General features: G+C 38.3%; 1 protein-coding gene across 5 annotated transcripts in view; it reads right to left on the bottom strand.

Annotated features, from left to right (window-relative positions):
- Positions 1-14,513, bottom strand: part of LOC309611598 (small ribosomal subunit protein uS5m) — a 53,833-nt gene that overhangs the window by 12,065 nt on the left and 27,255 nt on the right. For all 5 annotated transcript variants that reach the window (XM_082356218.1, XM_082356220.1, XM_082356219.1 and 2 more), the window contains 6 exons: positions 14,150-14,230; positions 11,834-11,971; positions 7,956-8,081; positions 5,912-6,145; positions 4,110-4,144; positions 2,470-2,560 (listed from right to left, as the gene is read on the bottom strand). In XM_082356218.1, the coding sequence (XP_082212344.1) occupies positions 2,470-2,560; positions 4,110-4,144; positions 5,912-6,145; positions 7,956-8,081; positions 11,834-11,971; positions 14,150-14,230 (705 nt within the window). The remainder of the gene's footprint in view (positions 1-2,469; positions 2,561-4,109; positions 4,145-5,911; positions 6,146-7,955; positions 8,082-11,833; positions 11,972-14,149; positions 14,231-14,513) is intronic.

Raw genomic sequence — 14,513 nt, 5'->3', positions numbered from 1 at the left:
TATCCAAAACAAATGACAAAGCATGAGGCTACAGAAATTTGCTTCTTTGTTTTGGGGCATTTTGGAAACATTACATTTGAATGTACCTGTGAAATTCAAGGTTAGATGCATAACATTACCTTTTATAAATTTCTAGATAAAACTACACTGAATAAAAAAACAAACGAAAAACCCAAAAAAACCCTAACCATGCTAAATTAATAAGGTAAATGGTTTTCATGAATTCTGAAAACAGATTAAAATAACCAGAAAAGTTGGGAAAAAAACATACACTGCTACAGAGTAAAACCATGATTTCAGTGGAACCTTCAAACGCAATTCAGATTTCAGTTAACCCGGAAATAAAAATCAGTGATTCCTGAGTTTGTAAATGCTTAATCCTGTGAAATGAGGTTTACCACAAGTTAAGAAAATGTTTGCATTATTTGCTATCACCATTATTTATTTTGAAGAATGTATTGTTTTTAAATTATACACAGAAAAGTAACATAAGACAGTACTGTTCCATGAGATATGCAAGACATCTGAGAAGCTGGGGCAAAAGGGGCTGTGGATTACAATGACTAGTTTAAAAAAACAAATTAAACCATGTAAGTCCTTGAGGAATATATGGGTGAACTTACTTGCTATATAAAGGTGTAAAGCTTCTGTGATTTAAAAACTTTCGTGTGGAAAAAATTTAAAACTAAGTCAAAATATATGATAGATAAAGGGCTAATGTCCTTAACATACAAAGAGGAAAATCAATGAGAATAATCACCCAACAGAAAATGGGTGAAACACGTGAACTAACAGATCTCAAAAAGGAAATTATAATGGCCAACAGACATGTAAAATGGTGTCCTAACTCTCATAACTAAAGAAATACAGATCAAAACTAAGAGTTATGTTTCATATCGTCACTTACTTACAATCAGTAAAGTCTGACTCTATCCAGGACTGGCAAGGGTGTGATGGTGCAGATAAACATAAACGGATGCAGCCTTTTGGGAGGGCAATCTGGCAATACTCATCAACATTTCAAATGTATGTAACTTAGAGGCAGCAATTTCACTGCAAGAAATTTCCCCTATCGATATGCTTGCAAAAGTACAACATATGACACGTACAAGAAGCTCACTGTTTTTATAAATAGTAAAAAAAAAAAAAAAAAAAGTGTAAACAACATAAATATTCAGCAATAGGGAAAAGTTACAAAAATTATGTTTATCCATACAATGGAACACTATGCAGTCAATACAAAAATATGAGGGGGAATCCATTTATGCTAATATATAAATCTCTGGGTATAATACTAAGCAAGAAAAACAAGCTATAAAATTATGGATATAATATGACCCTTTGTATAAATTTTTTTAAAAAGATATATGGAGGGCTTCCCTGGTGGCGCAGTGGTTGAGAATCTGCCTGCCAATGCAGGGGCACGGGTTCGAGCCCTGGTCTGGGAAGATCCCACATGCCGCGGAGCAACTAGGCCCGTGAGCCACAACTACTGAGCCTGCGCGTCTGGAGCCTGTGCTCCACAACAAGAGAGGCCGCGACAGTGAGAGGCCCGCGCACCGCGATGAAGAGTGGCCCCCGCTTGCCACAACTAGAGAAAGCCCTCGTACAGAAACGAAGACCCAACACAGCCAAAAATAAATAAATAAATAAACTTATTTAAAAAAAAAAAAGAAGATATATGGTGATATATGAAGAAAGAATTTCTGAAAAGATATAAAAGTAACTGTTAAGAGTGGTTTCCTCTGGCAACATACTATCTATAGGTAGTAGTTGTTTTGAAAGTGTCAGTATGGATTTAAATAGGCAGTTTTCCAATTTTCATTCCACTTTTCTTTCCCTTTTGAAATGTATTCATGTATACATTTCAAAAACAGATGTTCACTATGGAAACTTTAGAGAAAAGTATCAAGAAGAAATTTAAATGATTGGCAAACATACTAATTAAACATTTTTAATCTTTTCAGTGTATATCCTTCCAATCCTTCCAGTCTTTTCTTTGCATATAAACATACTTTTAAAAAATTGGGATTATGTTACACAGTTTTATACGAAGTGGGTTTTTGTTTGTCTGTTCGTTTGACTTACCATTATTTTGTAAGTAATTTTCCATAATTCTTTAATGGCTATAGACTATTACAATGTATAGCTATACTCTTCTTGTAACTATGTCCCTATTGTGGAACATTTAGTGTTTTTCCCTCCCCCTCGTTTTTCACTATTATACATAAACAGTAGTGTCTTAAGCCTTTTAAAATATTCATTGTCTTCATGGAAAAAGGCAGATGTAGGAAGATCTTTCTTTTGCCTCTACGGGATTATATGGGTTTACCACAAGGTCTGTGAGCCCAAGCCGCTGAAAGATTTAATTAGTCAAAAAAGCCTGAACCCACTGACTCCACGGCTGAGCCCAGGCCACGGCTGTCCCTCCACCACCAGCTCTTTGTATATGATCACACCCCCATTCACCTGCAGCTCCTCTGCCATTCCCCACAGCAACCAGGACACGGACTGATCTCTTTCTTCCCTCTTTTGCTGTCATATTGAAAACGTTCCTCACCTAAAAGAAAATGTTTCATAAATATTACACCTTAAGAGAATTCTGAAGTAGGGAACTGGAGTGACCTCCTCACACACACATAGGCACACGTGGTGAATACACACATCATCCCTCAATCCCACGAGCACCAACAGCACACTTTCTCCAATGGGAAACCTCCACCTGCACTGTTTCTTCAGGAGTAAAATGGAAGTAAGGCTTTCTCTTCTTATTTCACAGGCTTGTTAGAAAGTTTGACTGAGACAACTTTTAAAGGATTTGAAACTGTAAAACTCAATACACCCTATTTTAATGAACGCACCACAGAAAGATAAAAAGTTGCTGATTAAACTTTGACATAGTTTATAACTAATTGATTATAAAAACACATCCTTCTTATTCCCTGGCGGTCCAGTGGTTCGGACTTGGCGCTCTCACTGCTGGGGCCCGGGTTCCATCCCTGGTCGGGGAACTAAGATATAACAAGCTGCGTGGAGCAGCCAAAAATCAGTCAATCAGTCAATCAATCACATCCCAATATCAGAGATGTTAAAATATGAAAAAATGTCCATCTTAGAAATGATCAAATGCAGTGTATAGAAATAATTAGCACAGGACTGGATCTCTATGGGTTAAGCTCAACTGAAAATAGAAAATTTGGAAATACCTGCTTATTATGAACTACAAGAAAATCTGCATTTTTTGGCATATTTATAAATTTACCAAGAACTATGAAACTGTTAACTAAACTGCTTACATGGCAGCCCCTTTCCCATAAGGTAAGAAAAGGGAGCTCAAGCCCACTCCTGTGGATAATCTTACAGGAAATCTCCCACATAGACAAGAGTTCTTCAAAGGAATTAATTTCAAAAGGGTGTAAACGAGGACCCAGAGACTTAAAATACTTGTAAATATATCTTAAACTCTGTAATGCAACTGATATTGAAGAAACAATATACACATTCAATCACAAACTCAATACATGATTATTCCATATGGCATTTAACACTAAGTATGCAGCACTAGCTCAAAGGGAAGTTGACTATTTTAGGAAACACCCTGGAAAGAGTGATTGCAATTTACCTGATACAAGCTTCAGTTTCAAGGGCCTACAAGCAGCCCAGCAGATCATTTCCCCACCAAGAGCTGGACGTACACAGTAACTCCAAGCTTTCTACCCTTCCCATGGCTCCCCTCAATCTCTGCCCGCTGAACTGAGTGTCAGATACACTGAATTCAAGGAGAAATTGCTACTGCAACCTTTGCTTTAAGAAGGAGGAAATTTAAATGCAATCTCCAAATTCTGTTATCAACAATACCACTGAAGTTGCTTTGTCTTGAGACCTTAATGGGTGGCCCCCCAAAAGGGCAGCAGTCAGAAAAGCCAATATGACCAAGTAACTGAAATTAAAGTTTCATCACTTCCTTACCCAAAGCAGCTCTGTAGCTCAGAAAAAGTCATGCATCAAAGGCTTTTCCTCACTGTTCCTCTTACCCTCTCCACCCACCCCACTCTGTCCATCCCAACTTCTCGGAAGGCTTAACTGGGTATTTTATTCAGCATGCCCACCTCAAGTATCCTGGTATCGAAATCATCATATGTTTCTGTAGGGAGAAAAGAAACAGGTATACAGATAAATGTGTCTATATAATTAGTGTATGAAAGCATTTTTTAACATAGGCACCATCACTGACTTTTAACTAAGAAAGAATCTCAGATATTTTGGTGCCACTATCAAAGCAGCACCCTGGTCCTCCATCATCACCAGAAACTGTTCTACCATTAAATTCATAAACTCGACCACTATCTCCCTGACTGCATCCTCCTACCTCTCCAGCTCTCACTCAGTGACTCAAAGGTGATGGATGGTCCTTGGGGCTCCCCAGCACCTCCAGACTCTCGACCACTGTTCCCCTTCCCCATCACCCCTCTGGTCTTCCAGTCTCTCCCACTCAGTCAAGACACCACAGTCCAACACTTCCACCAGGTCTTGTGAATATCCTCAAGTCCCTCACCTCTTCCCCTCTCCACCACACTATGCAGGATGGAATCAACGCAGCTGTCTGGGCACACCTGACCTGCCAGGTGCTGCTGTAGAGAAGTCAAAGCATTGGACACACTTGGGTCACTAAAAACTCACGGTCTCCACCTCAGTCAAGACCTCCCTGCTGCCTGCTGGCCTTTTACATCTTTTTAGTTAGGTCTCTCTCCTCTCACCACAGCAGCCATTTCAAACACTCTCTGTGTTCTTTTATTTTTGTCGACTTTTTACTATAGAAAATTTACATTCATAGGCAAAAAAACCCCCCCAAAAACAGCAAAACGTGAGCTTATGTACCATTAGCTAGCTTCAACGATTATCAACTCACAGCCAATCTTCTTTCCTCTAAACGCTGTCCAAGTCCCACTCCACTGGATAATTTTGAGGCCCGTCCCAGATACCCTACCTTTTCATCAAAATATTCGGGTGGCCATGCTCATCCCTGCCCATCTCCTCCTCACAGACTAACTGAAGGCTCCGGAGAGACAGCGTTCACACAGGCCCCACCCCCTCCTTCCACCACCAACAACACAGCTTACCTGACTCTGTCCCCTGCCCTTTCTTCCATCACAAGTTCGTCCATTTGTCTGCACTCTAAATCTGGGCCCTCACTAGGGACTTAATAAGTTTATGGGTTTTTCCTCTCCCTCCCGTATCTTCATTCTCCCAACGGAAGCATTCTGCTCAGTCCTAAGCACGCTGGCCTGAGTCTCTCCACCTCAACCTCTCGTCTCCTCTTTGAGCCAAACTAAAGAAAGCAGGCGACCCCTTGTCTATTTCTTCATCTCCTATTCATTGACAAGGATGAATATTTCAGATGATTTTTCCTTCTTTACGTACTCAGGAAGCAGTGGGGAGATGATTTTGTTTTCTAATTTAGTCTGATAAATATTATCAACTTTTATTTCATGTGTACTTTTATGAGGCTTAATGACAACTATTTGGTTTCTTCTGTTATCAAAGTAGCACTCCCAAGCCGTGCTGCTCCACACCCCATGACCAATAGCATTTGGGAAACTGCATCCCATAGATGACTTATATAGAGCCGTAATGCACACCACCATGTTCAAATGCTCTGTGAGAAGCCGCACAATAAAGACACCAGAACCCAGTGCCTTGCCCCCTATTTGTGGAATACTTCTTGGCTTATAGGCCTCTAGTGCTCCATAAAATACATTTGGGTAATAATGTGAAGTTACTTCAATGATGCTCAAATCCTTTTTAGGAAGAAGGCAATCTAAACAGACGAGTAAATAGAATCATATCAAAGAATTCCAGAAATAGGAGTGCTCTCTCTGTCACAATGTAAGCAAAACCAGGACTCTGCTACCTCCACTGGAACCAGGGTCAGGGGGGCCGAGACTGACGCCTCCCCACGTGTTTCCGCTCCAGCCTCGCTCCCGTTTAACCTTCATCTTCCTCTTCCACTCCCACTCTTCTCTCTGCCGGACCATATCCGCCTCTACCTTCTCCTGCTCTTCCTTGCTTCTTTGGGCAATGGTCTGCACAGCTCCATTTCTCATAAGAGGGACATTCAGACCAGGCCATAGGAAGCCACAACGCCCTGCAGGTTTAAAAACATACATAAATAAGAATTTTTTAAAAGCATTCATTTCTTGAGTCGTAAAATGCCAGGCAATGTGTATACAGATAATGATACCGCTGGTGGGAGCTTAAGCTAACATAATCACTCTACAGGCCACCTGGCACTGTTCATTAAAATTTTAAACATACCTACCGTAACAGCTAGTAATTCCACTTACTGGTATTGCCTAGAAAAACGCTCCCATGCAGGTATGAGGCATATGTGTGCTTGGACAAGGATGTCCACTGAAGTGTTATTTGTAAAGGCAAAAAACAGAAACAATCTAAATGTCCAGCAATATTGGAACAGTAAAATGAACTACGGCATATCCAACCTATGAAATACTCTGTACTAAATTCAAAGAATAAGGTAGTGCTATAGGTTCTGATATAGAACAATTTCCAAGACCTATTATTGAGTGAAAAAAAGCAAATTATAAGACAATATGTACCATATGACATATCTAATTATTTTTAAAAGAAAATGTATACTCCTTTTAGGGTATTTATATATATAAAAGCATTAGAAAATGTCAGAAGGAAACACATCAAAATGAAATCAGTGGTTTCCTTAGGGGAGGCAACTGGGATTGGGGGAGATAAAGGCATCAAGGGGGACTTTAGGTTTCTCTATTTTTTTTTATTGAGAATTTTTTTTTAATTGAGAAAGTATACATATATGATTGTTTAAAATGTTAAGAAAATAAATAAATAAATAAGATATAAGGTAAGTCATGGAGAAAAAATCCAAGTAGACATGCAGCAGCTACAAGTGCAGTGAAAGGTGTTTCCTTTACATCCAAAAGGCTATTACTATCAAAGATAATTTGTCAGCAACCACAGTAAAGAATGTTGATTCAAGTATACTGTTTTTATTCTTTAAAGAACACAAATATAAACAATCATGTGTTCCAGAAGTTGGCAAAGTAAGGCCCACAATCCAAATCTACCCCACCACTTTTTTAATAAATTTATTTATTTATTTATTTATTTATTTTTGGCTGCGTTGGGTCTTCGTTGCTGCACGCGGGCTTCCTCTAGTTGTGGCGAGCAGGGCCTACTCTTCGTTGTGGTGCATGGGCTTCTTATTCCGGTGGCTTCTCTTGTTGCGGAGCACGGGCTCTAGGCACGCAGGCTTCAGTAGTTATGGCTCGTGGGCTCTAGAGCGCAGGCTCAGTAGTTGTGGCGCACGGGCTTAGCTGCTCTGCAGCATGTGGGATTTTCCCAGACCAGGGCTCAAACCCATGTTCCCTGCATTGGCAGGCGGATTCTTAACCACTGCCCCACCAGGGAAGCCCTAGCCCACCACTTATTTTTGTAAATAAAGTTTTATTGGAACACAGGTATGCCCATTCGGTTATGTATTGTCTATGACTGTTCTTGTGCTACAACAGCAGAGTTGAATAGTTGGAACAGAGACCATGTGGGTCATAAGGCTAAAAAAGTATTTACTACCTGGCCCTTCAGAGAAAAAGTTAAGCCAGTTCTCCAGTTATTCCACCTTCTACCTCTGAATCATAAGTTCTTTGAGGATAGGGACTTTTGCAGCAGATGCCACACAAGGGCACTTTAAGGCTTGTTGAATGAATAACTAAATGAATCAATCCCTTTCTATGGGATTTTCCTTTCCCTGAATCATGGGGCAATAAGCCATTTGGCTGGACCCTAAAATCACAGAACCTAATACCCTTCATGAGAAATGTTTTATGCTTCTAGTTTGTAAAATATCTATAAAATTTTGGAGAAAAAATCTTAGAAAGCACATTAGCTGTTTTTATAAATAAGTTTACCTTCACCGATGATCTGACCCCTGTTCAAATCCTTTCTTTTCTTTTTCTTAGTTCTTTTGCCTCTTCCTTTTCTTGTTCCGGCACCACTCTCTGCTAAGGCACCTTTCCACAGCTCATCTGCTGTCACTGTAAAGAAATAGGTTTTAAAAAATTTCTTCAAGCAGTGATCTACGGTCTACTGATTTATTCCTGTTGAATACAAAAGGCTGGAAGAAGTCGGGTCACATATCATTACGGCAATGAAAGCAAAATTAAAACATTCTTTGCACACATCACATGGTTACATTTGGAAAGCCCAAGAGGAAGCGATTCTACTCCTTTTACAGAATATGGCCTTCCCCCACAAAAGACAACCATATTTCAATCCCTGTTACTTTCCAGTAGATTTGTTTCCCAGACATTTTAACAACTGTGTGACTGGTCTCTTCCCTGCCCTCTTGCCTCCATTATAACTATTGAGATAATCACTAACTAGACTTCCAAAATACAGATCTCTTAGCCCAGAGTACCAACACTGCAATTTGAACCCAAAAATCTTAATAATTTGGATTGTTTGCTCTATTCTGTAAATGCCCTAAACATCTCTGTATATCCTTCAAAATGAGATGCCCAAATTCACCTTCAACTCTAGTTATAGCCTAACCAATACTTGCGAAAGAATGAGTATGTAGAGGTCTGATAGTTAATACCTGCATGTGTATGTGTGTATTTCTTAAATCATCGTTGTTGTCTTTTTCTTTATATATAGACCCTGACACTGCTGATTTATTTCCATTTGTGAATTTCTAGGGTCCCCAGATCTTTTTCTATCATACATTGCAAGCAGTATTTTCCCCTTTGTACTTATGGAATATTCAGATTCTTTACTTTTGACCACTTCTGAATTTTATTGGTATAGCTATGTCGTTTATTAGATTTAAATTGTCTTCACAAGGACTTCTACCTTTCACAGTATCACCAATTGATTTTATGACCACAGATTGTTCCATTACCAATTTAATAAAGAATCAGAGCCATACAAATGTTGTACTAGTCAAAAATCTAAGATACATATATCTACATGCCTGAAATATTAAACATATTCTAGAACTCAAATGAGTATCTTCATTCTCCTCTTCTGAGCCCTTAGGCTTTAAAAGTTCTACCATACCAAAGGGGGAAAGAGGGGGGGGTGGGATGAATTGGGAGATTGGGATTGACATATATGCACTATATATACACTATTGATACTATGCATAAAACAAATAACTAATAAGAACCTACTGTATAGCTCAGGGAACTCTACTCAGTGCTCTGTGGGGACCTATATAGGATGGAAATCCCAAAACAGGGGATATATATTATACATATAGCTGATTCATTTTGCTGTACAGTAGAAACTAACACAACATTGTAAAGCAACTATACTCCAATAAAAATTTTAAAAAATAATAAAAATAAAAATGAAAGTTCTACCTGCTAGCTTCCTGAAAGGCCTTACACCTTGATCCTTTGGGTAGATAACATGAAAAGGGAAAAATGCTTTGGATTTATAATATTTTTTAATGCTTTATAGCTATACAGTACCCTGTTTTTAAAAATACAAACGTATTATTACAGATGATCTGCATAACTGAAGCTCACAAAAGTAAGTAAGCTTCCACATCACATGCTGCCTTGTGTATCCCTGATCAAAGCAAAGGGTTAACTTCAAACTTTAGACTGACACTGATTCTTTTAAAAGAACCACAGGTTTGAAATAAAATTACCAACCTCAAACTAAAGTCTCACTAAAGACTGACTTCCTTTCCTAATTGCTTAAAAATGATGGTATCTATAAATGCCATCAAAAACTTGAAAGTTCACAGTGAGAGCACTTTTAATGGACGCATAAGGAGGTCAATCAATTACAGTTTATCTTAGAATCAGAATAAGCAAATCACTCATTAAGACTAAAAGGGATTCGATTTTAAAAGAAACGATATTAAGACGAAGATTTAAAAGACTCCAGCATTTAATGGTGGACCCTCTATGGCAGAGGGATAGATTTATAAATACAATGTTGAACATTTTTAGGAAATCTTAATGAGTTTTGAAAAAATTATGGGTTTTTTTATTTCTTGGAAGAGATTTAGAAAGTCAAAGACTATTTCCTATTAAAACAGCAAAAACTAGCCCCATGCTGGTTTCAACTGAGTTCACCCCCACCCCGCCCTGACTTGGGAGCAATAAACTCATAAGGGTACAGAGTCCTATGACTGAGGAAGAAGGGAGGCTAATGGAGAGTCAGAGGCAGGTGTGAGAGGTCTCAGAGGGCAAGGGGCACCTCTAGAACAAGAAGAGTTAGAGAAAAGGCCTTTCAGGGCAGGGAAAAGACTATTTTTAAAAAGGCCTGTAAGTCTGATACACACCCGCCCGACACCCCCCAACCACCACCATCAAAGCACAAAGTCAGCTCTTAGAAAACACTGGGGCTGGGGGCACCAAGGAAGAGCCTCATGGCTCCAACTCTACCCACCTCTCTTTTCTCTTTACACCAAAACCCTCTGATACAAGGAAGACTGTGTTACTTGCAATTCCCCATCATCTGGTCCTCTTTTCTGCATAGCTACACGAATGACCTAGTAGGTCATTATTTAATTTAATCCAAATTAAAGTGATCTGTACCCACACAATGAAATATTCTACAGTTATGACACTGCACTGGAGAAGCCCATGTACTGTCACGGGAAAATGTATAGCGTACTGCTGCATGAAAAAAGCAGCAAACCCAGGATTTCAGGGTAGTAGGATTACAAGTGATTTTTTGCTTTTTGATTCTGTATTTACCAAATAGTCTAAAATGAATTGGCTTTATAATCCTAATTTCTTTTAATTTGCCTAATGTTGAATTGCGGATTCAATCTCCATTTATTACAAGCTAATTTCAGTTCAGACTGGACTCTCAAATACTATCTCAGATAGGAGTAATCTTAGCAAAACAACATCTACTTAAAATTAACTTTTCCTGATTAGTCCTGTCTCCTCAACTAAAGTGCAACTGAAAACAGATTTTGAGTATATTCTTGGTGTGAATCTAAATCAGCAGGGATTTGGGCCACAATTCCATCCTGGAATTCCAGGGATTCCACAGGTCCTTTAGACCTCAGGTGCCCCAAATGAGGGGATTAAAGTAAAGTAGTACTCCCGAAAGTGTGTACAGTACAATACAACTGGTAGCATGTGAGATAATTCTAGGAGGTACACGGAGGAACATTTTTATTTTAATAGCACAGGCGTACCTCGGAGATATTGTGGGTTTGGTTCCAGACCACTGCGACGAAGCAAATATCACAATAAAGTGAGTCACACAAATTTTTTGGTTTCCCAGTGCATATAAAAGTTATGTTTATACTATACTGCAGTCTTAAGCATGCAATAGCATTATGTCTAAAACAACAATATATATACTTTAATTTTTAAAATATTCAAAAAATAAAAATAAAAAATACTCTACTGCTAAAAAATGCTAATCTTCAGCCAGTCATAGTAGGAACATCAAAGACTACTGATCACATATCACCATATCAAATATAATAGTAACTAAGAAGTTTGAGATATTGCAAGAATTACCAAAATATGACACAGAAACAACACACAAATGCTGCTGGAAAAAATGGTGCAGATAGATTTGTTCAACACAGGGTTGCCACAAATCTTAAATATGTCAAAAACGCAATATCCACAAAGCACGATAAAGTGAAGTGCAATAAAATGAGGTATGCCTGTACATCATATATTAATCTCTGAAGTCTTAATTCATTTAAGGAGGAAAAAGAAAAAGAAGAAAAATTAAGATACAAAAGCACCTTTTATTTTCCTGTTTCATGAAATGGGAAGTTTGTGCCCAGTCTACATACATTTAGTGAAGAAACTATAGAATCTATACTGCTGGCCCATCAAGTTACTGGGAGAAGAAATACAGCACTGTGTCTGTAGCGCATGGGTCAAGCTGATAAAATGACGGTTGTCTCTGGTTCCTGGAGATGACAAAGAGCCTGCAGGTAGATGGAATAAAACTCTGTTAGATGCTCCACACCTATGGAGAAACACTGCCAGCACCAAAAAATTAACTGTTACTAATAAAAATAAGTCACTAAAATCCTGAACTTTTACGAATCATATTTTGAGGACAGTCTTTCTTTAAAAAATAAAACTTCTGGAGGCTGGCTCAGATAACATAGTGAGGTCTCTCTGGACCTATTAGCTTACTTTGTAAATTACTCAATTAAAAGTAAATAGAAAATACTGGCTTTTCATTTTAAATAAATTCAGATCTTCAATAATCATTCTAAATCCCATTATGTTGGACACATTTTAGTTTTTCTTGTAACCTTCTCAATCTTCAACAAAATATCAAGTGCACATGAATTTATTCTTGTAGTTTAGCACTACAATCCTTGACATACTTGAAGAGTGTAAAAATCACTACCATCAAATTTAGAATTCTTTAATCTTTTTCAAAAGACCAAAATACTATTCACAAATAATAATGTAGTTAGCCTACAAAGGTCCAACTGTCAAAAGTAGAAAGAACTCAACTGCAGAGTTCAGAAATAATCTCTTTTAATGTACTGTCGCTACAACTGAGTTTGCTCAAATTGCATTGTGCTTTTCAAAACAGGAGGTGGCAGCAGCTCATGCTAAATCACATTTGAAGTTCAATTACAGATTATCATCCACCAACGATCAATTAACAATTTTGCTCTGATCCTTTGAATGCTTATTAATTTCGGACCATGAAGTCTCCGTCTCAGGAATAGCATGGAGTCCACAGAGGGCCAAGCCCAGGAAGCTCCCTTGGGTGGACTTCTTCAAAGACAGAGTCTGCCCTTGAAGGTTTCACTTCAGTGTTTAACAGTTTTCACCATGAAGAATTTCTTCCTTCTAATTTAAATCTCTTCTATTAAATCAAACTGGTTCATTAGTGATGTGTTTCAGGGATTTTAGAAAAATTATTGCTATTTCTGACCAATCTGTTGCAGCCTTTAGGAAAATACTGCAACAGGTACAAAGAATACAAAGCAATTTTTTAAAAACAAGGCAATTACTAACTCTAGGAAAAAGAAAATGTTGTAGGAGAAAGGAAACGTAATAAGAGAATACAGTTGACCCTTAAACAGCGTGAGGGTGATGGGCACTGACCCCCCACCCCCGCCAGTTAAAAATCCACGTATAACATATAGTTGGCCTTCCCTATCTGCGATTCCACATCCTTGGATTCAGCCAACCTCGAATTGCATGGTACTATAGTACTTATTTCTTGAAAAAAATCCACATATAAGTGGACCCGTGCAGTTCAAACCCGTTCTGGTCGTACAGGGTCAACTGTACTACCTAGCTCAGCTGTGAAGAACATATACATAACTGCCTATAGATTCGACCAAAACTGTGCTTACAACTATGCTCAGAAAAAGCAGGGATGGTGCCTAATTAAATCTTCAATTAGCATAACGATGTTAACAGAGAAAAGAACAAGTATATACACTATCTGTTTAGAAATATAACCAGATGGAAGTTCAAGTGTCACTGGAAGATGAGAAGGCCTAGAAAAGGGAAGTGGTTTTAAGATATAAACCTTTTAGTACTCTTCGGAAGTACAATATTTTAAGATAACAATCTTTAAAGTAGGAACTACCATCCTCATTTTATAGAAGAGGAAACTGAGGGTCCAAGGGGTGTCATTAGTTCATGGTTGCACAGGCAGAAAGTGGAGGAGCCAAGAACTGTGCGGTCATTCCACCAGTCAGCACTCTTCCCACCCCTTCTACAAACACTGTGTTTCGAGAACACATCACAGTATCCGAGACAGCTCAGGACCCAGTCCTGCCATTACTGGCTGTGTGACCTTAAGCAAGTCACTTAGCCTCTCAGAGACTCACTTCAGCATCTGTAAAATGGGAATAACAACTCCTCATAAAAACTGGTGTGAGGATTAACCTAGATAACATACTATTAACCTGACACAGTCATTACTCAATAAATCATGGCTATTATTTTTAAAAGCCTTGAATTATAACAGCTGTAATCATTAAAAATTTGAAAAATACTCTTTAGACCTTATCCATTTCTATTACAAAGAATGTACTTCATTCCTTTACATTTTTAAAAACTACATAAAGTACTCTTAACACTAACTCTTATAAGAAAAGGTAGTTTAGATAAATAAATCTCACCATTGCTGGCAACAGTCTTCAATGCCAAAATGGAAGCTGTTGGAAAGCTGTTTACGTAAAGCTGCCTGGACCATAAATGACCTACAAATTAAAAAAAAAAAAAAAAATTAAGATCCATTTCTACATGAAAAGGAACATTTTTTAACACCTAAAGAATAGTATTATCTATAGAATAAAAGAACCAAGACAAGTAAATGAGTAATTTCTGGGCTCCATGACCACTTGCCCAAGTAAATGAAATCACATCACATCGGCTCCTTCACTCTCACATCTGACCTGTTACCAAGCCCTATAGATTCTCCTCAAAAATCAATCCACCTCTCAGCTGCACACCCTCCTACAGTCTCACTGCCCCTCTTTGTTC

The sequence above is a fragment of the Balaenoptera borealis genome (genome assembly GCF_965194805.1).
Source record: "Balaenoptera borealis genome assembly, chromosome: 15".
Classification (NCBI taxonomy): domain Eukaryota; kingdom Metazoa; phylum Chordata; class Mammalia; order Artiodactyla; family Balaenopteridae; genus Balaenoptera; species Balaenoptera borealis.
This window is presented reverse-complemented; position numbering and strand designations above follow the sequence as displayed.